Genomic DNA, 25,637 nt, shown 5'->3' with positions numbered 1-25,637 from the left:
GTTTTCGTTTGATTTAACAGACAAAACATAATTTTTGAAAGCAATACAATTAACAAATATTAGACTTATCTAAGGTGGAGAACTCAGGGCACTTAAAACTCTCTAAAATGTAAAAGTTACTTTCCTTATTCAATATTAAACAAAGCAATTAATTACCAATACTTCTTTTACAAATTGTTGAATCATATTCCACTACATCACGCTGTGTTAGGTACAAAATGTAATTGTGTAAAGTTTCAATGGCATCGTTCGGTTTCTTTACTAAACAGAGTTAATATCAGCTTTGTAAAAAAAAATAATCAATTTACGTTTAGTGCAAGACATTTTGAATAAAAAACATCATATACATTTTAATCATTATATGTAAAATATTTGTACAACACAGGTGAACATTATCTACAATGTCAAATAGGACAAGCAACCCCAATTCAACAGTAACAGATATAGGTCACATTTTTGGTTTGGTAGGACATAAGCTGAACATTTGCAGTGCGGCTTGAAGAAGCTCCACCACGAAGTGAAAGACTTCGCAGAAACTCAGGACAGACAGACCCAGCCACAGGCCGAGACAACCACCGACATTGCAGAGAAGATCTGTGATCTGTGGAGAGTGAAATACAGGATGGTAAGAGCGGATGTGTCAGATAAGAACCGCACGTGAGAGCAGTTTTAAAAGAGCCGTCGATTAGAGCAGTCAGATTAGAGCCACAGATAAGAGCAGTCAAATTAGAGCCACAGATAAAAGCAGTCAGATAAGAGCCACAGATAAGAGCAGTCAGATAAAAGACATATTTTAGAGCAGTCAGATAAGCGCAACAGACAAGAGCAGTCAAATAAGAGCCGCATGTTGGAGCAGTCAAATAAAAGTCCAATCTCATTTGTGGACCAGTGGTGGGGATGGTGTATCTAGGAGATGGTTTTCCGTGCTGCCCTTAGGCGCTCAGTAAACACAACTCTGCCCGAGTCGGGTGTCGAACCTCGAGCCCCCTTCTAGGTAGCCAAGCCAAGCCAAGTTCAAGCGCACTTGACCTATTGACCACGCTTCCCATAAGATAAGAACAGTCAGATAAGAGCAGTCAGATAAGAGCAGTCAGATAAGAGCAGTCCGTTTAGAGCCACAGATAAGAGCAGTCAGATAAGAGCAGTCAGAAAAAAACAATCAGATAAGAGCAGTCAGATAAGAACAGTCAGAAAAGAGCAGCCAAAAGCCACAAAAAGAGAGAAGTCAGCCTGGGAAATGTTTGTTAGTATGATTGTGAGATCAGGTTTTATGAAATACTTCAAACACTATCTACTGTCAAGATGGATTCGAACTTACGCTCATTGCAGGCTGGACAGAATACGTCTCGACTGACATTGTGTCGTAAAAACTCTTTAAGGCCACAAAATTTTCTCTAGTGGAAACAAAGAAAATAAAAATGCAGAAATTTATATTTTATTGAAATCCATTTAGAAAGAGAAGACCTAAAGGGACATTGAAGTTTTGAAACACTTGCTTTGTAAATGAGGTCCATGAAGTCCTAAGAAAATTTTGACATCATTAATAATACTAGCGATTTTTTACCTGCAAAAATGTTCATAGACTTCTAATACATTTTTATCATAAATCACCTTTCTATGGTGTATTTTACCTGGATATTCTCAAGCTAACACATTTTTACATGGGCATTTCAGATTTTACGTAGACATTCTATACCTAGAACATTTTTACCTGGACATTCTATACCTAGAACATTTTTACCTGGACATTCTCTGCCTAGAACATTTTTACCTGGACATTCTCTACCTAGAACATTTTTACCTGGACATTCTCTACCTAGAACATTTTTACCTGGACATTCTCTGCCTAGAACATTTTTACCTGGACATTCTCTACCTAGAACATTTTTACCTGGACATTCTCTACCTAGAACATTTTTACCTGGACATTCTCTACCTAGAACATTTTTACCTGGACATTCTCTACCTAGAACATTTTTACCTGGACATTCTCTACCTAGAACATTTTTACCTGGACATTCTCTACCTAGAACATTTTTACGTGGACATTCTCTATATAGAACATTTTTTACCTGGATAATTTCTACTTATTACAATTTTTTCTGGGTATTTTCTTCTCATTGGACCTGGACAATCTCCACCTACCACCTCTCTTTATCTTAAAAATTAACGACAATACTTAAAAGAACGATACACTAAATGCCCTTCACGTATCAATGCGTTCATCGAAGACAAGTTGATTAGAGACGCTCTACCCTTGTCTTTTATGAATTTATGAATGGGATGTTTTAGTTTTAATTTTAATAAATCAATTTTGTTAAGATTAAGACCAAAAACTTTTATTTTTTCTAATCTTACGTCACAACAGCTGGGCATTTATTGATAACATTATCTTGGTTGACTAGGTCAGTGGATGTACTGAAATATTTGGCCGAGAGTCTTTCTGAGTATTTCATTAGGTCTTGTTTTTCTATTTTTAAGTTATGGTTTAGTGTTTTATTTATTATAAATGGTAGCGTGGATGAGATTGGACCAAAAGCGCTCTGAGCATGCTATAAGCATGAAAGTAGAGCTATATAAAAGCTATAATAATAATAATTTACCTGAGTTGCACGTCTGTGTGATTTCTCATACTCTGACATCTCTCGGGGGTCATTGAAGTTTTGTTACAGAGATATTCTACCAGAGCTTGCTGGAGTCAAACGAAATTAAGTTAATTTCAAAATCAAATCAAGCTTTTTATGTAGATCCAGATATCTATCTATCTATCTATCTTTCACTGACGCTTCAATGATTTTTTAAAATCTGTACTCCTATAACTTAAGGGTAAAAAATGTGTGTAGTGAGTGAGGCATTATTATATGATATATATCTATATCAATATCTATCTATGAAGGCGCGGTGGCTGAGCGGTAAAGCGCTTAGTTCCCGAACCGGGGTCCCAGGTTCGAATCCTATTGACGGATATTTTTTATTTCGTGATCTTTTTGCGTCCCCCATGGTACCTTAAAAGTAAAGGTGGTTGGTCGTTTTGCTGGTCACGTGATACCTACGTTAACCCTTGGCAACAGAAACAGAACTATATATATATATATACAGATACACAAATCTCACCCCGAGTATAGAAGTTGGCCATTCTGATGATGTCATTCGAAAAGTGTAAGTCTCGGTGCTGGGAAAGCAATGAAAGAAATAAAATATATGTATTAGGGATTTTAATGGTAAATTTAACAAGGTCAAGGACTCTAAATGGAGGAAAAAAACAACCCCCCCCCCAAAAAAAAAAAAAAACAACACTTGATTCTGGAGTACTACAATGTGCACTCAAATTATCATGCAGTAATCTAAAAAAAATTACATATCAAAATTTCGTTTGTCCTGTACATCGGATACAAGGAAACGCTATCTATTAAATTAATAGTTTTTTTTTTTCTCTCAGGATTACAAAAACTCCACAAAAGACTATAATCTATTGTTGGATGAAAGCCCAATGTGTGAAATGTATCGAGATGTTGGTATTTAATTCCAGAGTTTGTGAATGGTGACAGTGAAACAAAGTTGTTTGATAATTGTTGATAAGGTTGTGGCTAAGAGTTGATAAATGTTGATTCTAGTTAAATGTTGAAATAGTTCAAAGCTGCTAGTAGAAACATTTCTAATAATTGATTACATCTAACGATAATTAAATATCGATGACACTAGATGATTGAACTTTGATGACATGTATGGTTGAATGTCGCTGAAAGTAATTCATTGATATGAATAATAACTGAAGAAAGTTGATAAATGATAGATAATATTTGATGATGGTTAATGAAATTTGATGAAAGTTTTACCTGCATTCGTCATCACATTCGTCGCAGGTAAGAGTATTATTATAAACACCAGTGTACACATCATTCTGACAAAGATAACCTGCAAAAGTTACAATATAAAATACATAATATCAGGTCAAAGGGAACTAGGATCAGGCAAACGTTAGTAAGAGTCTTTTTTTATAGTGTAATCAAGAGGAAGGTGAGCGGATGATTTAGGGTTGTGTAGGCTGAATAGATTCTGATGAAATCACAAGGTGGTCTAATTTAATAAAGAGATGTGTCAGAGTTTAAAAGAGGTACAAGGCAGTTCGACGTGAAGAATCTTTAGTGAGCTAGTTCTTGTTACAAAGCTTATATCAACTCGGTCTGTCTGTCGGTCTGTCTGTCTGTCACAAATTTTTTTTCACGTTATTTCTCCAACGTCCCCTTCTCGGGTGATGTTGAAACTTTGCACAATCATTCTTTGTCCCTTACGAAACATGAATCGATTCGAAAAATGTATCCGTTAATCAATCAATTAGTGATAATTAATTTGGTTAAAAAGGGAATAAGGGAAAATAATCTTACAGTATTGAAAGATATAGCTAAAAAAATGTGAAGCTATTTGTCATATAAAAGGTTAGTTGTTTTTAAAGTATTTAAAAAAATATTTTGTTTGTTTAAAGTATCACTTTAATTTGTGTTTCTATCTATATATCTATACCGGAGTAAAAAGATCTGTGTGCTAAAAAATATATATACTCAGTTTTATTTAAAAGGGAAGTTTGTTCAAGTTTATGTCAAGCTCTTCATTTAGACTTTGATGCGCCTACATCGGTTTGGTTGTACTGGCTGTTAGAAGCTACAGACCAACATACCTCTCTATCAGCGGTTCTCAACCTTTTATGCTCGGCGACCCTTTTTTACAATTACCCACTCTGCTTCGACTCCCCCCCCCCGCCCACACACATACATACAGCAATAGAAGAATAGACAATAAGTGTCCATATTTTCGACGGTCTTAGGCGACCCCTGGCAAATCGTCAATCGACCCCCAAGGGGATCGCGTCCCACAGGTTGAGAACCCCTGCTCTATATGAAGCCCATTTCATGACAGGTATCGTACTGAGACCTATTCCTTTAGAGCCCTGGAGAGACATCGAAAGCAACACACGAGTACCAACATTTTCTTCCGTACAATTGAATATTTGTTTTCATAATTTGAGAAGAACTTGAAGAAAATTACTATTGATTCTTCGTAACAGAAGATATATATACATATATAAGAACATATCAAGATTAAAGGATTGCTGTTTGGTCGTACAGTGTTAGGCACCTAGTTTCTATTATTAGTTAGTTAGAGACGCACCATTGAAGACGTATATTGAACGGGACTAGTGACGCTTGGGATATTTTGGGTTAGAGACTGGAAAATCAGTTAGTGATAGGATTCTCTTCGGTAATGACATGTTCTATTTGACAGAGACTCTGACTGTGGCCTTTTATTGGATTAAACTTATTATTCATTGTTCATCAGTGTTGACCACATCTTTTCACTAGTTAAAAATAGAAGTGTGTTATCTTTGTGCTGTTGTTTAACTACATTGAATACACCCCGAACGAGAAACCCAAACGCTTGCTGAGTAATTGATTGAAATCTAACAAACATCTACAGTTGACTTCCGTACAGGATAAACATCCATCACAATGGGATCAGGACTGTCGTTCGGTCGTCTCGGGTTCAAACCCTGCCCGCTCCCATCCATCTTCGAGAGGTTTCGACTAGGAAGTAAATTATCTTCAACGCTGAAGAAACATCCGAAACATGTAAACCATCCGAAACATGCAAAACAGTATGTATTAAGTCCGAAAACATTTTTACAAACATCAAGTGTAATACATTGACTGATGGACAGATTGTGTTATGTATTGACTTCACTGGATGACATGTAGAGAAAATGTGTGATTGTAATAATAGTCCTCAGAAAATGTTTACTATTTTGAGTTGATTGCGCAGGGATGTTATAATGCAAACTAAACATTTTGAATAATGATGGAAAATGTATACATTATCATTTAAAACATCAAATTTTCTTTGTTCAACAATTAGATGTTACATGTCGTCAAATGCAGTCAGAAACAGAACAACAGTCAGAAACAAAACAACAGTCAGAATCAGAACAACAGTCAGAAACAGAACAACAGTCAGAAACAGAACAGTAATTAAAAACAAAACATCAATCAAGGGAAAACAGACAGGAACAGAACATCAAACAAGGGCAGAACATCAATCAGAAAAAGAAGAACAATCAGAAACAGAACATCAAACAAGGGCAGAACATCAATCAGTGGTGAAAATCAGAAACAGAACATCCATCAGAAACAACAATTATGGGAAAAACTTCAATTAAAAGAAGATTTTTGTGAGTCAGAATAAAAGAAACTAAATGAAGAACCAGAGCTACTAATAATGAAGGCAATGAGAAGTAGAAAGCTAATTGATTAGAATTAAAATGTCCGCAGACTTACTTTTAAGGTTGTCAGAGCAGAAACCGGAAACTTTCTCGTCTCCGGTAATCTCCAAATATTCTTTAGGCATACAGCGACATTTTTCAATGACGTAATTATATCTGCACAAATCTTGACAAAACTGAATAAAAATTTAAAAAATACAGAGATTCATTGCTCCCTTTAATACCCTCAAAAAGACAAAACAGAAATCTAAATTATTTTTATCAAAAGATGATAAAAACTTTGTTTGTTTGCAACATCTTTTACATGCTTCGAATGTTCCTTGAGATCTGAAGTCTATGACGTCATAGCCTAAAGTTCCATCACGAAGACGGGAGTTGCTAGTGTTATGGTTCGAACCAGAGACAGTCCAAAGCGCTTACCACACGACTAGACAGAAGGATTATTTGAGATAAGATAGTCCATTTGTTTCACTGGCCAAGATGGACATTAGTGAAATCTAGTTGTCATAGTGTCTAATCTCTTTCAGTTTCCCAAGCAGATATTAGGTAACTCATTTAGAACTAGATACAATCAAAAGATCTCCAGAACTAGGATTGGTTTAGTAGCTAATCTCTTAATTACTTGCCCACCCACACTTGTTTTACAAAGCTTATATCAACTCAATCTGTCCGTCTGTCTGTCTGGCAAAAAGTTTAAACATGTTTTTTCTCCCACTTCCCATTCTCGGATCAAGTTAAAACTTTACACAGTTATTCACTGAACCTGACAAGACGTGAATCAATTAAATAAAAACAAAACAATTAGTTAAATCATTATTGGTGGTTAATTATTTTATTTTTGATATCGAAATTAGAGAAATAAATGCTACTTAATAAGAGATATGGGTGCTTATAATCTCCCTTTATTACGTTTCGACACGTTTTTCCCCCCTACGTTCCATTCTTGGATCAAGTTAAAATTGTGCATAATTATTCATAGTTGATGACATCACACAATTCAATCCAAAAATTAATCACTTAGTTAATCAATTAGAACTAATTAATTAATTTGTTTCATAGAGCATAAAGGGAGATAAATTGCAGTAATTGGCGGATCTTTCCTTTGGATAGGTTTTTTTTTACTCTTGCCTGTCATACATTTTAAGACGAGTCTTGTATCTGCCAATTATGTGAAACTACAATAGTTTGCCTGGTGACAACGTACAATTAGCTGCGAATGTCTTGTGCATTTCAAAATTACCTACAATCTACTTGCCCACTGCCCCACATATTATTATTATTATAGCTTTTATATAGCGCTACTTGTATAGCATGCTCAGAGCGCTTTTGGTCCAATCTCATTTGTGGACCAGTGGGGGGGGGGTATCTAGGAGTTGGTTTTCCGTGCTGCCTTTAGGCGCTCTACAACTCTGCCCGAGTCGGGTATCGAACCTCGAGCCCCCTTCTAGGTAGCCAAGCTAAGCCAAGTTCAAGCGCACTTCGCCTTTCGACCACATATCAGCTCCCCCACCTCTCAGCCAACTCAAGACAGTAAAATTGGAAACAGGTGTAGAGACATAGAAGTAGATATGAGTACAACCAAATCAACATTTTACCTCATATTCATAGGTGTAATTATAATCTTGAAGATAGTTTCTGTCGTAATTGCAGTTCTCCAGACAATCACCATAAGGCTTCGGTAAATACTGTGTTTTCACCTAGAGATAAATTGGTACAATTGGCAGCATCACATACAGATAAATGAAAAAAAAACATAAAACTAGTACATACGTGTATTAAGATTGCGCTTTTAATAAACTGTATAAAAAGACCTTGATTGAGCCAATTTTTGTTCCATTTAAAGACCAAAACTCTCTTATACATGTATTTGTACATTAGTTCCGTTTTGCACATCTGTATAATTTAAAAAGAGATTTTAACAATGTTTTTTAAAAAATACTTGACTAAAATAAGTGAGGTCGTTTTATAGACCAAGATTTAGACCTTTCTAAATGTTTTCACAAGAGGTGTATGCTACTAGATCAATTCAAAACGTTGTTTTAAAGAATATATATTTCAATACGCCTTTGCCAATGCGAGTTTAGAATTCTAATTCGTGTTTCTTACACCAGAACGGTGAAAACTCTTGAGAATTCTGCTGAGATCTCTATGCATGGACAAAATCAGACCAATCAGGGCCGCAATGTGAGGTCTTGCTAAACACGCTATCAAGTCTGCTAGAAGGCTGTAGAACAGGGGTTCTCAACCTGTGGATCGCGACCCCCTTGGGGGGTCGATTGACGATTTGCCAGGGGTCGCCTAAGACCATCAAAAATAAGGATTGTTGTTGTCTATTCTTCTATTGCTGTGTGTGTCTATTGGGGGGGGGGGCGCGGCAGTGTGGTATATTGTAAAAAGGGGTCGCCGAGCTTAAAAGGTTGAGAACCGCTGCTGTAGAAGCTGAACTTTTTAATACAATTTTATTTGAAAATGTGCTACTCTTGTAACTAAGAGAAAGGATGCATTGCTGACTCCAGGAGAATGGCATGCTGATGCTCGAAAAGAAAACAAAAAATGACCCTAAAAACTTAAGAATTCTTCCACTCCCCGTAAACATCAATTTTTCGCTCTTGGGGAAGCAAACATACATTTTTGGGTCTAGGGAATGCAAACATACATTTTTGGGTCTAGGGAATGCAAACATACATTTTTGGGTCTAGGGAATGCAAACATCAATTTTTTTGGTCTTGGGGCTGCAAACATCAATATTTGGGTCTAGGGAATGCAAACATCAATTTTTGCGTCTAGGGGATGCAAACATCAATTTTTGCGTCTAGGGGATGCAAACATCAATTTTTGCGTCTAGGGGATGCAAACATCAATTTTTGCGTCTAGGGGATGCAAACATCAATTTTTGCGTCTAGGGGATGCAAACATCAATTTTTGGGGGGTTTAAGGGAGGGGTAGAGTACGTAAACGTTTAGTCAGAAACACAGAAAGGCAGTTTTGTGAAATCATGGCTACTGTGATGTATTTTCTTCTTGCTAAATCTACTTGTAGAGAGACACATGAAATCAATGCAAAGAACTTAACAATTTAACACTCAGCTTAAATATCTGTTTAAAATTGTTAAAATTTAGTTTGTCCTTATAGATCTATGGTTTATGTTTGTAATGATATCACAGCGACTTGAGCCTACATTTTGTTAGTTAACAGCGCTCTATAAATTAAATGTTTATTATTATGCTAGAAACGAACGAGTAGTCATTCTCTGGCGCTGCCAGGGTCGAGTTTCGTTAAAGAGAAACAAAATACATCGTAGTCTTTTTATCAATGTCCACTGTCTGGTGATGTGGCAGGTCTGCAGCAGTACCGCCCTCTGACAGGCAACGAGAATGTTCCTAGAAATTTTAAGGGCCTTGAAGGTGTCTGTGAAGTCAGTTGTTATTATCCATTCGGTTGATAGAACAATGGTGTATATTATTATTTTGGATAACTTCTATAAACGCTTAATCTCCAAGCCTAGGTTCCCATATTTTCTTTGTTTTTCCATTTTCCATAGTGATTTGTCAGTGTAGCAGGTAGCATTGAAGACCTCTCTGTACTTCAGTGTATTTCTAAGCACTTTGGTGTACTTCTATGCACCTCAGTGTACTACTCTGCACTTCAGTGTACTTCTCTGCACTTCAGTGTACTTCTCTGCAATTCAATGTACTTCTCTGCACTTCAATGTATTTCACTGCTTTTCAGTGTACTTCTCTGCTTTTCAGTGTACTTCTCTGCTTTTCAGTGTACTTCTCTGCTTTTCAGTGTACTTCTCTGCACTTCAGTGTACTTGTATGCCCTCTTCCGTAACGACCTATACACATCTTGCTCCAGAAGTATCGACTATACTGACTCTAGTCCTCTCCAGTTTACTCTACTTTAGTTAACTTGCATCGAGTCATAAACACGTCTTTTTTTCTACTGTCTCGCACTGAAACAACTGTACCGAAGCGTGTCGTTTTACATACACTCTCTGGTTTATATAAGGTCCAGACAAGATTCTAGACTATCGTTTGACATACACTCTCTGGTTTATTTAAGGTCCAGACATGATTCTAGACTATGACAGAAACGTGCACTATCTGCCTCGATTTCATCCTAAAACATCACGTGACCATATCACAAGCTTGACTGTTTACAATCGCAAGTTCTAGAAACAGGATGATATGAGACACATGACCTGTAAGGGTCACGCATTCTGTAGTTAGTTTATATATAAGGTCAGTCAGATTGTGTAACCATTGTTGGACAAATTATTCCTTTAAATAGCTTCCCACCTGGAAATTGGACATTTAATGTTCTAGTTATCTAGCATACGTAGAGAAGTAACCATTATTATTATAGCTTTTTTATTTTTATTTAGCTCTACTTTCATGCTTATAGCATGCTCAGAGCGCTTTGGTCCAATTTCATTTGTGGACCAGTGTGTGGGGGGGAGGTGGTATCTAGGAATTGGTTTTCCGTGCTGCCTTTAGGCCTCAGTAAACGCAACTCTACCCAAGTCGGGAGTCGAACCTCGAGCCCCCTTCTAGGTAGCCAAGACAAGCCAAGTTCAAGCGCACTTAGCCTCCCGACCACTCTTCCCACCATAACATCACCTGTAACCCTTTTTACCAATTTTACTGTAAGTTTATCTAGGACATCACTAAACTGTTTTCATTTACTGACAGCCATGTCTTCTTTTACAATGGTAATTATTTTTCTGTGCTTCCCACAGAGAAAATGTTTAAGGCTTACTACACTGCTTGGTGTAGTTCAAATGTTTAAGATAAAATCTTACCCACCAATTTCATTGCAATATTTGATAGAGTACCAGGTGAAACCTGAAACCCGTCTTCCTTGGGGTAAGGAAACGATTGTTTGCTATGAAGAACAACCTGTAAACCTTTGGTCTCTATAAGTTCTGGGATATATTCGTCTGGCTCCAAGAAGAACCCAATATCCAAACCTGGAATGAAAACATGATTTATATTTAGTAACTGTGTGTTTGAATATTATTTTAATTTAAATGATACATCTACATCTATATACAAGATGACCTACTTATAGGTATAACATGTTTACGCAGTATAACAGTCCGAACAATGGACAAAAAAGAATCACAGGAACTACTTTCAGACGTGAGAGAATCATAGGAACTACTTTCAGACGTGAGAGAATCATAGGAACTACTTTCAGACGTGAGAGAATCATAGGAACTTTCAGACGTGAGAGAATCATAGGAACTACTTTCAGACGTGAGAGAATCATAGGAACTACTTTCAGACGTGAGAGAATCATAGGAACTACTTTCAGACGTGAGAGAATCATAGGAACTTTCAGACGTGAGAGAATAACTTAAGTGTTCGTCTTATGATAGGACGTTTCTTACATTAAGAAAAATCCAATTTCCTTGAACATAATACATGCAATATAATTCATACTGTATTGATATACAATTTTACTTCAATATTTACTAGGAGAAGGAAAACTCTGAAATCAAACCTCTGTTGTCTTGCAGCTATACCCAATCATGGGAAAGGCTTCAGGAGTCAACCCTAAGGAAAAAACAGGAGCTGGCGACCCTAAGGCAGCTTTCAGCACCCGGTGCTACACTCTGGCAGAACCTGCGACGCCGCTGACCCCAAACTGTATCGGCACTGCCGTTCCTTTTGATACATCAGCTGCGTGGAGAGGGGGGAACTGATGTGTGGGCGACATCGTTCCGACCACAGCTAATGCCCAGGCATTCATCTCATTTCCATGAGATGGTCCATATTCGCATCGCGACTGAAGGAAGCCATATATATATATATATATATATATATAAATATATATATATATATATATATATATATATATATATATATATATATATATATATATATATATATATATTAAGAGTGCACAGGATAGCATTTTTTTTATGTTCGCCAGGAGTCGGAGCCGAATAACGTAACTTCATGTATTATAAATAGCTAAATATTAAACATTTTACTAAAATTATTAATAGTATATATTTTATATCTTGCTTTGTTTTTCATCTTTTTGTTTTAAACGCTATTACTCATTGATGAATTAAAGTTGATCAGTATTTATTAACCGATACTACAAACTAATACATGTAGCTCGTTAGTCGATGTACAATATGTACCTGTGTATTGAACTGATTTTTAAACTCTTAAAGGTAAAGTGCAGTCTGGGTTGTGTAGTGGGTAGATGCATGTGTTCATCTACTTCGGACCATGTACTTGTCATCGAGATTGTGTTTTAAAGGCCACAAACCGCTTCCCGTCGTTGGGTTTAGGGCCTGATACATGGTGGGTAAGTACATGTCGTTAGTAATTACAGTAAGAAATAAAAGTTACTTGGCACTCCCTAATTATTAAGAATATCAACTTACGAAATCAAGGCCCACAACTCAGTAGAACGATTTATAGTTAACACGTATGGAAAAGTAATTCAACATGAACATTAATTTATCTTATCTTATTATCTTATATGATAAAGACGTTACTTCAAAAAAGAAGATGATTACGTCCTACGCGTTTTGCATTCAGTCATGCAAATTAACCAATGACCTAATTTACAGTGTCCACATGCTGTCTTAGTATGTTGCGTTTATCTCTTTAAATATAACCATTTTACGCTAATATACACAAATCTGAGCCTTGTACTTTAACCTGCATCAAAATTAGTTACTGGCTTACTGGGCTATGAAATCTCGTGGATTTCTTAGTAAAAGGTCTCTCTTGTAGTCCAGCCTCGTGTTTAGAGATTTTTCTCCAAGTAAACAAATTCATTACCTGGTTACCCGTGTAGAGATATGGCTTGAAGTCCAGCCCACTAATTAAGATTGACCACCAAGTAAACAAATTCATTACCTGGTTACCCGTGTAGAGATATGGCTTGAAGTCCAGCCCACTAATTAAGATTGACCACCAAGTAAACAAATTCATTACCTGGTTACCCGTGTAGAGATATGGCTTGAAGTCCAGCCCACTAATTAAGATTGACCACCAAGTAAACAAATTCATTACCTGGTTACCCGTGTAGAGATATGGCTTGAAGTCCAGCCCACTAATTAAGATTGACCACCAAGTAAACAAATTCATTACCTGGTTACCCGTGAAGAGATATGGCTTGAAGTCCAGCCCACTAATTAAGATTGACCACCAAGTAAACAAATTCATTACCTGGTTACCCGTGTAGAGATATGGCTTGAAGTCCAGCCCACTAATTAAGATTGACCACCAAGTAAACAAATTCATTACCTGGTTACCCGTGTAGAGATATGGCTTGAAGTCCAGCCCACTAATTAAGATTGACCACCAAGTAAACAAATTCATTACCTGGTTACCCGTGTAGAGATATGGCTTGAAGTCCAGCCCACTAATTAAGATTGACCACCAAGTAAACAAATTCATTACCTGGTTACCCGTGAAGAGATATGGCTTGAAGTCCAGCCCACTAATTAAGATTGACCACCAAGTAAACAAATTCATTACCTGGTTACCCGTGAAGAGGTATGGCTTGAAGTCCAGCCCACTAATTAAGATTGACCACCAAGTAAACAAATTCATTACCTGGTTACCCGTGTAGAGGTATGGCTTGAAGTCCAGCCCACTAATTAAGATTTACCACCAAGTAAACAAATTCAGTATCCTTGTGTGACCTCTAGACAGTGTCATTATGTTGACATTAACTCTTTCTCTCCTGACTAACGATACCAGCGTTGATTCCACCAGAATGTAGTAAACAATTACGGAGAGAAAGAGTTAAACCTACATCGTATTTAACTTGTGGTCACCTGTCTATCAATAAACTCAATGTGATGGACGATACACTAAATAAACAAACAAACAAAAAATGGGGTGGGAGTTGTTCATCTCTACATGTCGAGATATAACCGCATAGCTAGACAGACGTCTGGTCAGCGTGACATAAGTCAAGGAATGTAAAATGTTAACAGGTTAACTAAACCACTCAAAGGTCAAGACAAAATGAAAAACAAATGTGCAAGCCATTGCTACACTGCCTGTAAATCGCATTTATAATGTAAAGCTTCATTTCTATTCATATTAGCACGAATAGTCTTTTTAATAAGAGATGTTAGGTTTGGAAGCCAAGCTCTTTACCACTAAATCAACTAACTCAGTCACTGTCTCTAATTGACATGTACTAAGTCACTGACACTGGGGCGTAATCCTTTTCTCTTTAGAAGGAACATCTCTAGCTTATAAGAGAAAACACAATTTAACTCTTTCTCTCCGTAATTATTTACCACATACTGGTGGAATCAACGTTGGGATCGTCAGTTAGGAGAGAAAGAGTTAAATACTTATTGGCTAATTTGATTATTACCTTCTTTTGGCCCTTCGCTCTCTTGACGGTATTTTAATGTATTTAGAGTGAAACAATTGCCAAACTCGTTCGATGAAAAAAGTTTGAAGTCACTGAAAAAGGAAAAAAAAAACTATGGAAGCACAATGACGTCAATGTTTATAATTTCTTACATAACTTTAAAAAAAAACAATGTTTATCTATGGGAAAGAACTCCGCACACACAACTATATGTCTCAATTATATAGACGTTATTTCTTTTATATGGGCACGGTAGTAGAGTGGTTATGATCACGGCTTCCGAACATGGGGGTCCCGGGTTCCAAACTTGGTGAATTATGGGATTTTGAATTTTGAAAATTTAAGGGGAAACCTTAGTCCACCCAGCTCTAATGGGTACCTGACGTTAGTTTGGGAAAGTAAAGGCAGTTGATTGTTGTGCTGGCCACATGACACCCTCGTTAACCGTTGGCCGAAGAAACAGATCATCTTAACATTCGGAATATACGAAGAGATGTTTTCCATTCTATTCTCTTGGATTCCAAGACAAATGAAATAAATGAGGGTGACTTGTTACCAGCACAACAACCAACCGCTTTTTGACACGTAACCCTAATTTCCCCCTAATTAATTTCAGCTAACCACCATTCTTGGTTGGACTCAGGGGCGTCCATAAGCCCCAAGATTTGAAATTCCAGTCTTCTCTGAGACTCCCGAAACTCCCCAGTTTGGGAGCCAATCTTTTTACTGCTCTTCCACCACGCAGCTCTAAGATATATTGGCACCATTAAATCAAAGGAACAAGAATAAATCCCTTCAAACAAACCTGACATTACAAGAGTCTCCACCAATGAAACACCAGAGCAACATGTCATCAATCTGGTGACCAGCCTCCTTTCTCACTTCGCTGTAAGAAACATTAAGAAACAGCAAGAAACAGAAAGAAACATAAAGAAACAGAAAGAAACAGCAAGAAAAAAATTACAAACATTATTGTAAAACGAAAAAAGTGACTTAAATTATTTTTTTTATTTCAAAATCAATTACTGAATCTGATAGTGAGCAATAATTTATAATTCTTTTTATTACTCTATTTAAATCAGAACTTCATGGAACCAGGAACCACAAACCTGGAACCTGAACTTTTGCGCTTCGAAGTCTAGATTTAATTTAAAAAACCTGTCATTGGAATTATCCATCTAAAAAATGGCTTAGTCAGCCATAGTGTAACAATAACTGAATTGTTTATTAAATGTGAAGACGATTTAATTTTATTAAAAGATTATCTAAGCGTGTATGTAATTGTCCTAGCTAAAGAAATAAGAAATGTGCATTTATCTATCTGTCTTTATGGTATTGAATTTATTTCCCCATGTAGTAGGCCATTAGTCAATGAAAGCCAGTCTGATCTAAAACTGACCTGTCCAGCCTGTTCATCTCATAGACAAAACGTTCAAAACCGACCAGTTCACTTTGTACAGTCATATCTCCAGAACTCCCTTTATCGCTCTGTGTGAATGAAGTTTGTTAAGATATCTATTAGAGTTAAAATACAAAGCTTAGATACAATACAGATGTATAGTCAGATCTGTGCATTGGACCATAGATAAAATACTGGATTTAGAAAATATAGAGGTGTAATACTACTACTACTAATAATAGTAATAATAACACTTGTCTTCGAGTCCGAAGATTAAGGAGGAATGCAGTATTTCCGGTGGCTGTGCAGCCCTAGCTGTGACCGAAATATTTTGCAACATCTAGCGCAGTCATAATCATTGTCCGCCTTCTACGCCTGTCCTCGGCAGCGGATTTTCTTTTGGTCTAATATATGTAACCCACAGCCTCCAGCTGTCTTGTTCCGAAGCCGCACGCAACAAGGTGATCTCTTCTATGTCAGTTAAAGCAAGTTGGCGCCTAAGCTGGACTGTACCAAGCAAAGCGGTGTTCTGTTTTCATATTTGTCACTAGCACATATATATATAGACTTACAGGGATCTATAATTTCGGGATTTCTAGGACGCCTCTGAGTCCACATAGCTCTAATGGGTATCTGACATTAGTTGGGAACAAGTAAAGGCGGCCACATGAATCTCACATGATACCCTCGTTACCAGTAGGCCACAGAAACAGATGACTTTTACATCATCTGCCTTATAGATCAAAAGGTCTGAAAGGGGAACTTTACTTAATCTTTACTTATAGAACGGTTCCTAGCGCGGTTGATGAAAGAAGAGGGTTCGGCATAGGGCTAGCTACTCTACCCTGTAGAAAAACCACTAGCTACAGAAACACCAAACAGCAAATCTAGTCACGGAACTGGGAGAAGATGGACCTCTAGCCGGAAGGCTTATGACGCATGACGGTGAAAGCCAGAGTCATCTGGAAGCCGACAGGCCGAAGACCATCATCTCTACCAGGACCACCACCACCATCGGTACATGGAACGTCAGGACCCTGAATGAGACTGGGGAGACAGCGCAACTGGCAGCAGAGATGAAAAGATACAACCTCACCATCTTAGGAATCAGCGAGTCAAGATGAACTGATTACGGCCAGAAAAGACTCACTGAGCTAACAGCTGATACATTCAAGGATGTACTTATCTTATCTTATAAAATACAGACGTTACTTCAAAAAAAAGAAGATGATTACTTTCTACGCGTGTCCCTAGTCAATCTAGTCATGCATATTAACCAATGATCTAAATTCTGCCAAGTCACTGGTTTTCCTGGCTAGTTCAGGCAACTCATTCCATGCTCTAATAGCACTAGGGAAGAGGGAGAATTAGTACAAATCTGTCCTAGCATATGGAATAAGGAATGTGCCTTTATCTTTGTGTCTTTCTATTTAATTAGGTTTAGTTTTTTTTTGTATTTGAAGATGATGGTTCAGTGTTTTATGTATAGTTGCTACTTTACTTTTAAGACTTCTCTCTTGAAGGCTTTCTAAATTTAGTGATTTTACTAAAGTGATAAATGGGTAGGGGAGGGAAGAAAGAGAGAGCGAGGGAAAGTTATAGAGGGAGAGAGAGAAAGGAGAAAGAAAGAGAAAAAGACATTGAAAAAAAGAGAGGTAGAGAGAGAAAAAAAATATTTAAAATGTAGTGTAATATGCTTTACTAGCTTACCTTATCATCTTGAAGGTATGTGGATAATAGGTTGATCCATATTTCATTAGTTTCACTGTTCAGTAACAATAATATAATATAATATAATATAATATAATATAATATAATATAATATAATATAATATAATATAATATAATATAATATAATATAATATAATATAATATATATATATAATTCTCTTCTTCCCTCAACAGCTTAAACGAGTAGTAAGGAGTAAAGGAAAGATCACTCTTTTATTTCTGTGTTACGGTCGTAGCATGGTGTGAATGAAAATGGTGCGAATTTGAATATTAAATGGAAGTGGTATTAAAAAGGTGCAAACCGGAAGGGATGGATAGGAAGAGAGTTGGAAAATATGGTGTTTATTTCATTTGTGATCATATTAAGTATTTTTAGATTAACATTGCGGTCGCATTGGTTGCAGTGGCCTAAGGCCGGCCCTGCAAAATAGCGGCGTATGCTACGCCACCGGTCGACTAGTATAATATATTATAATATAGGTATGGTCAAACTAGGCAGCCGTCTAGAGCCTCCAATTGATGGGTGCCTTGCATAAGGACTCATAGTAAAACATTTTTTTTAGAGAAAACCTTGCGAAACATGGAGATCAAATCTCAAACATAGTATAACTCTAGAGCTCTATGTCTGCTAGCCTCGTTCTCAACATAGTATAACTCTATAGCTCTATGTCTATTAGCCTAGCTCTAAGTCTCTACTATCAATCAATGTTTATTCGCGAATGTTTAGATCTACTTGTTCTATTTTATATGGTAGAGGACCATTGTTATTTCCTTTTGATGAAATGCCGAAACGATTTCTAGTCTGTGGTGATCTAAGCAATGAGCTAGCCCCAGTGTTCAAAATACTCTTTCAGGCTTCACTTAACCAGGGCAGAGTACCAAAGGACTGGAAAGAAGCTAATGTCACCCCCCTATTTAAAAAAGGAGAAAAATCTGACCCAGGAAACTACAGACCAGTATCACTTACCAGCATCACATGTAAAATCCTAGAACACATAATATGTAGCAACATCATAAACCACTTAGACTAACATAATGTCCTCACACCATACCAACATGGCTTTAGGAAATATAGATCATGTGAAACCCAACTAATAGGACTAATTGATGATTTTTCAAAAGGTTTAGATAATAGTGAACAAATAGATGCTATCTTACTAGATTTTTCTAAGGCTTTTGACAAAGTTCACCACCATAGTATGCTTAAAAAATTAAAATATTTCGGCATTAACGGTCCACTGCATCAGTGGATTAAAGATTTTCTGATAGGGAGAGAACAAACTGTAATAATAAATGGCTCTAAATCAACACCGATAACAGTAAACTCAGGTGTACCTCAAGGAACAGTCTTGGGTCCACTACTATTTTTAATTTACATAAATGATTTACCAAATTGCATTACTTCAGGAACAAAAGTCAGATTATTTGCAGACGATTGCATAATATATAGAACAATAAAAACAACACAAGACACAGATATTTTACAAAGAGAATTAGATGAATTACAGAAATGGGAATCAAATTGGAGCATGTCTTTCCACCCAGAAAAATGTCAGTTGTTAAGAGTAACAAAAAAAAACTAAAACAAATTAATTCCACTTATCTTATTCATGGCAAACCAGTAACACAGACTAAAAACGCAAAATACCTAGGTGTTATAATAAATGAAAAACTGTCATGGAATCCACATATTGATGAAACTACAAAAAAATCAAACAAAGCATTAGGATTTATTAAAAGAAATTTCTATAAATCAAATAAGAACATAAAACTAAAATGTTATTTAACCTTGGTTAGGCCAATAATAGAATATGCATCCTCCGTTTGGGACCCCTCAACTCAAGAAAACATTAAGAAACTAGAACAGACACAAAATAGAGCAGTGCGATTCATAACAAACGAATATTCACATTTGACCAGAGTAACACCTTTAGTAAAATCACTAAATTTAGAAAGCCTTCAGGACAGAAGGCTCAAAAGTAAAGTAGCAATCATATATAAAACGCTGAACCATAATCTTCAAATACAAAAACAAAATTTAATAAAATACTCTGAAAGACACAAAGATAAAGGCACATTTCTCGTCCCCTATGCTAGGACAAATTTGTACAAATACTCCTTCTTCCCTAGTGCTATTAGAGCATGGAATGGGTTGCCTGAGCTAGCCAGGAAAACCAGTGACTTGGCAGAATTTAAGTCATTGGTTAATATGCATGACTAAATGCATGACGCGTAGGACGTAATCATCTTCTTTTTTGAAGTAACGTCTGTATTATATAAGATAAGATCATGAGTTGTTCATGAAGCTTATTCGTGCAATATGAATTACACTTAATTGTTGATCCTACAGTATACGCTTTGGACCCCTAAGACCAGGGGTGGGCAACCTTTTTCTGCCGAGGGACACATTAAAAATAAGTTGTGGACTGGGGGGCCGCATATATATATATATATATATATATATATATATATATATATATATATATATTTGCACTCCCAATTGAGGAATTATAACAAGAGTTAGCAATTTCTTGAACTAATTTTACGAATGATTTTTTTTTTTAATTTTGTGATTGTCCATTTCAATCACAACATTTCATTACATGCATATATCTGTACTTTATGTGAAGTATATAATTGTTTACTCTCGTGAATAATGTTCCGTAGCCATGGAACTTACTTGACTGCTGTCGAATTGAGGTCAGTTAGTGATATTTGATATTTTGAGATTTTGGCACCTCAATAAGCATTGACCTGATTTAACACTTGATAATTTTCAAACAAAAAAAAAGCTTGTTCAAATATGAATATGGTTTCAAATAATGTAAAAGTTTAGCAGTAACGTTTTATTGAAGTGCGGATATACAGCTTCAGGCACCATGAACTCCCACGAAAGAACTGACTAGAACTTCACTTTCAGGTCATAATTTGCTTGGAGGTATGTCATCTGGAGCTGAATCAGCTTCTGCATTAAATGGTGAGCTGAGGATATTGAAAACTGGTTCCAAGTTCTTGACGTCTTAAAATTTGCTTTCAAAGTCCACAATCAAGGAATCCAAATAAGTCGTGTACATTTCAACCATTTCACTAGAAATAGATTCACCTTTCAGATAAGTAAGGAAAATGATAAAACCTTAATTTCACTTGCTGGCCTTAAGAAATGGAATAGCTTTGATGGAAAAGATTTAAGATGCACATACATTTCATGTGCAAACAACAGATTATAATTTCCCCAATGCTAAACATGAAGTCTGTCTTCCACTCTTCATTAGAAATATTAGTAACGAAGTCATAGTCAATGTCCTTCTAGGAACTTAGCAATTTCCATGAGATTCCATATTATTTCTAATGTTAGGCCTGTGGATACTACTGTGTTATCGAACATCGGAATGTTTTGTTTCCAAATCTTCGGGTACTTTTCGAAAATTCCAGTCAGGGCCGGCCTTAGATAATTGGGTAGGCGAAGTGAATTTGGTGGCCCCAAATTAAATAGAAAAATATAAATTAACTGCAAAAAAAATAATTATGCAGTTTATTAAAAACCTAGTGTACTTCAACAATAAATTAGTTAATTACTGACATTAAATAATGACATCTGCGGTGCACTTACAAATGGTAGGCCTTACACAGATGCATTGTTTACGTATGTCCTGGCCTAGTCACATTAATGGTATTCAAAACAGATTTGTGTAAAGTTTTCCGTAATGAGTTTATGGATGGGGTATTGCTCTTTATGTTATTACATAGTCTGTTTTTCTCAGTCAAAGCAGGATCTCCATCAGTTGTTACCCTTGGCATCTTGTACAAGCCAACCCAACACTTTCAAGACAGTTCTTCATAGCATTGAAAACATACTGGCCTGGGCTTGTGTCTTTGACTGAATTTTTCGAAATGGGCATTTAAAATAGTCTTCGTTTACCTTGAACTTTTTAGAAGGACGTTTAGGGACAATGGACGTTTAGCTTCTTCTTTATAATTGATAAGAATCAAAAGTTTTAATAATTTCTATAGATATTTAGAATTATTTCTTTTTAATATATTTGCATTTATATATGCGTAATGTGATTTCTTTAGGTGTTCGAGGGCCGAATAAAACACTTCGGCGGCCGCATGTGGCCCGCGGGCCATAATTTGCCCACCCCTGCCTAAGACAATGTCACCTAAGTATTGACATTTAAATATTTGCCTTCCTAAAAACAAGGTCTACAACTCTGTCATTGAATGAAGTCTACATCTTCTTATGAGTTACCTGCTCTTGGATGTGTTGTATTTACTAATAATTTCCACTAATTTGTCTAAACTCTTGTTTTGAACGTACTGTACTAGTCCTGGTGACGTGTCCTTTAGCTGTAGACAGAATACAGACGAATATAATTTTACAATAATATATGTAAGTAAATTAAAGACGTGTCAGTTCTTAACCATTGGTAGTGTCTTATCTTATCTTATATGATTACGTCCTACACGTCATGCATTCAGTCATGCATATTAACCAATGGCTTAAATTCTGCCAAGTCACTGGTTTTCCTGGCTAGCTCAGGCAACCCATTCCATGCTCTAATAGCACTAGGGAAGAAGGAGCCTTTGTGCAAATTTGTCCTAGCATATGGAACGAGGAATGTGCCGTCGTGTGTGTGTCTTTCTGAGTATTTTATTAAATTTTATTAAATTTTGTCTTTGTATTTGAAGATTGTGGTTCAGTGTTTTATGTGTAATTGCTACTTTACTTTTGCGTCTTCTGTCCTGAAGTCTCTCTAAATTTAGTGATTTTAATAAAGGTGTTACTCTAGTCAAATGGGAATATTCGTTTGTTATGAATATTTTGTGTCTGTTCCAGTTTCTTAATGTTTTCTTGAGTTGAGGGGTCTTATTGGCCTAACCAAGTGTCCTGGCTATGATTTTGTGTGCTGTGCAAATCCAACACTATTTCATTCAACCAGTCTAAACTAGCTAAGGAACTTCACAATTAAAAATGATCTTCTTCTTCTTCTTCTTCTTCTAGCCAGCTCTATTGCTGCTGAGCTGTGAGCTCTTTTGCAGACTGTGCCAAGGAAAAAAAGTGTGCTGTTTTCTTCAGTTGTTCAGCACTGCCGTACAGGGTGTTGGTTATGTTGGGCTGTAGTGGAAGTAGGGTCTGCCTAATGTGGATTAGGAAGGGGCATTCAAAGAGGATATGGTTTACGGTTTCATAAGGGTGGGCGCAGTGTCTGCAAAGGGGGAGTTGTGTGAAGTTAATTTTGTTCAGATGGTAATTTAATAGAAGTGTGAGTCCTGTTCTTAGTTGGAAAATTGTAGATTGTTCTTTGCGGGGGAGGGAAAAAAATGATATACGTAATCAAGACTTCTGAAGAATTCAACTGATGTATTTATTAACAAATGGGAGGCTCGTCTTGTCTCACTAGCCGTCGTTTTCTGATCAGTCTCTAGCACTATTCTTCCAACTCTACGCAATAGCCATCTTGTTCTCCATGTCCCCGCATTCTGCCACGTCATTCGTCTGTCTCTTTACGTCACCACTTTTACCGTCGCTAAAAAACAATACACAATATATATTCATTTAAAAAATCTAAAATAATCTATAAACTAAACTAGGTCACTGTAGTAGAAATTATCATAAAATGTAACACTGTGTGGGCTTTCTTTGTCATTTCTACAGAATGTCTAGGCAAAATAGGAAATCGAGAATGATTTTGTACTTTACCTAAAAAACGCCCGGCATTTTATTAAGTGACTAGGCACTCTATAGAATGCCTGTGTTGGGCACTTTGACGCTAACTTGGAAATCTCTTATGGAGATATTTGAGGCCTGACTCTGAACGCGTGAAAATTGAGGCTACAGAAGTAAGTGGGTCATGTGATGTTGACCCAAATCAGTGTCTTCCATACAAAATTTAACTAATTTTTGTTTAAATAGACAACTTTTTTTATCATTAAGCATTGATAGCTTTTGAGCTGTTTCTTGCATCACTAACGACACATTTTTTTTTGAATAGCCTTTCTACAGCGCAAGCTTTAAGCTTACAGCATGTTCAGAGCGCTATGGTCCAATCTCATTTGTGGATTAGTTGGGGGGGGGGGGGGCGGTGGGTATCTGGGAGAATGTTTTCCGTGCTGCCTTTAGGCACTCAGTAACCAAAACTCTGCTCGAGTGTCGAACTCGATCCCATTTGATAATTAGCTAAACCAAGCCCATGCGTACTTTGCCGCTTGACCACACTCCTCCACTTTGTTCATCACAATGACACTTGCCCAAGTTGCAAATTGAAACAAGATAACTTTTAAAAGTTCCAAAGCACAAACCAATGTTTACTCTTGTTTAATTTAACAAAAAGTTTAGAAACAGATAAAGGCATTTAGAGATAGATGGAGGCGTGGTGGCTGAGTGGTGAAGCGCTTGGCTTTGGGGATCCTGGGTTCGAATCCTGGTGAAGACTGGAATTTGTAATTTCAGGATCCTTAAGGCACCCAAGTTTGACAGCACCTTGCTACGCCACTGTCTCAGTGCTATATTTTGCATTGTAACAAAAATAACAGATAATTGCTTGTCGTAGCAGAGATATGATTGAAGCTTGAGGTTTTATAGAAATAGCACTCAGTGTCTCAGCCTATTTAGTACTTCAGCCTATCTAGTACTTCAGCCTATCTAGTATTTCAGCCTATCTAGTACTTCCTTCAACATATCTAGTACTTCAGCCCATCTAGTACTTCAGCCTATACAGTACTTCAGCCTATACAGTACTTCAGCTTATCTAGTACTTCAGCTTATCTAGTACTTCAGCCCATCTTGTACTTCAGCCCATCTTGTACTTCAGCCTATCTAGTATTTCAGCCTATCTAGTACTTCAGCCTATCTAGTACTTCCGCCTATCTAGTTCTTCAGCCTATCTAGTATTTCAGCCTATCTAGTACTTCAGCCTATCTAGTATTTCAGCCTATCTAGTTCTTCAGCCTATCTAGTACTTCAGCCTATCTAGTAGGACGTAGGACGTAATCATCTTCTTTTTTGAAGGAACGTCTGTATTATATAAGATAGTACTTCAGCCTATCTAGTACTTCAGCCTATCTAGTACTTCAACCTATCTAGTACTTCAGCTTATCTAGTACTTCAGCCTATCTAGTACTTCAGCCTATCTAGTACTTCAGCCTATCTAGTACTTCAACCTATCTAGTACTTCAGCTTATCTAGTACTTCAGCCTATCTAGTACTTCAGCCTATCTAGTACTTCAACCTATCTAGTACTTCAGCTTATCTAGTACTTCAGCCTATCTAGTACTTCAGCCTATCTTGTATTTCAGCCTATCTAGTACTTCAGCCTATCTAGTACTTCAGCCTATCCAGTACTTCAGCCTATCTAGTACTTCAGCCTATCTAGTACTTCAGCCTATCTAGTACTTCAGCCTATCTAGTACTTCAGCCTATCTACTACTTCACCCTATCCAGTACTTCAGCCTATCTAAGTACTTCAGCCTATCTAAGTACTTCAGCCTATCTAGTACTTCAGCCTATCCAGTACTTCTTACCTTTGAGGATCGAACCGGGTTTTGATTGCAGAATGTTATAAAGGGAAGCTCCATCTGTTTAGCTATAGATCTATTGATGGAGGCTACTGTGTTGTAGCTCAGATAATTGGCTATTATGCTGTAGATAATAAATAGTAGAACTTTTTTTTAAAAAGGTGATTTCCTGTATGTAGATCAGATTTTAATTATTAGATAGACATCATAGCAGTACTAATATAAATACAAGTATGAAGCTAATTGCTGATAGAAGCCACGAATGGTATACTCTCCATTCGAGAGCTCCGTACCAAGTGACCACCATTATCTCCCCTTCCTTCCAAAAAAAAACAACTTTGGTTTTGTGTTTTG

The 25,637-nt window shown here is 36.8% G+C and overlaps 1 protein-coding gene across 1 annotated transcript; it reads right to left on the bottom strand.

Annotated features, from left to right (window-relative positions):
• Positions 1–262: 262 nt before the first annotated feature.
• Positions 263–25,407, bottom strand: LOC106068329 (degenerin mec-10-like). The gene is made up of 14 exons (XM_056042659.1): positions 25,290–25,407; positions 22,018–22,115; positions 17,748–17,802; positions 16,038–16,126; positions 15,444–15,524; positions 14,639–14,730; positions 11,080–11,243; positions 7,867–7,968; positions 6,327–6,447; positions 3,837–3,915; positions 3,115–3,172; positions 2,604–2,692; positions 1,319–1,394; positions 263–601 (listed from the first exon to the last, which is right to left on the bottom strand). Exons 1-14 carry the CDS (start codon positions 25,341–25,343, stop codon positions 449–451), a joined length of 1,311 nt encoding a protein of 436 aa, XP_055898634.1. The 5' UTR covers positions 25,344–25,407; the 3' UTR covers positions 263–448.
• Positions 25,408–25,637: the final 230 nt, after the last annotated feature.

Source organism: Biomphalaria glabrata, chromosome 9 (genome assembly GCF_947242115.1).
Source record: "Biomphalaria glabrata chromosome 9, xgBioGlab47.1, whole genome shotgun sequence".
NCBI classification, from domain to species: Eukaryota; Metazoa; Mollusca; class Gastropoda; family Planorbidae; genus Biomphalaria; species Biomphalaria glabrata.
Note: the sequence above shows the minus strand (reverse complement) of the source record. Positions and strands in the feature narration are given on the sequence as shown.

What these genes read in the sequence shown, in the direction of transcription:
- LOC106068329 (XM_056042659.1), bottom strand. Translation starts at nt 25,343, where the DNA reads ATGGAGCTTCCCTTTATAACATTCTGCAATCAAAACCCGGTTCGATCC. An exon ending in GAATGTGATGACGAATGCAG is followed by an intron (nt 3,173 to 3,836) that starts GTAAAACTTTCA and finishes TTGCTTTCCCAG; the next exon opens with CACCGAGACTTACACTTTTC. An exon ending in CTGTCCAGCCTGCAATGAGC is followed by an intron (nt 602 to 1,318) that starts GTAAGTTCGAAT and finishes CACTCTCCACAG; the next exon opens with ATCACAGATCTTCTCTGCAA.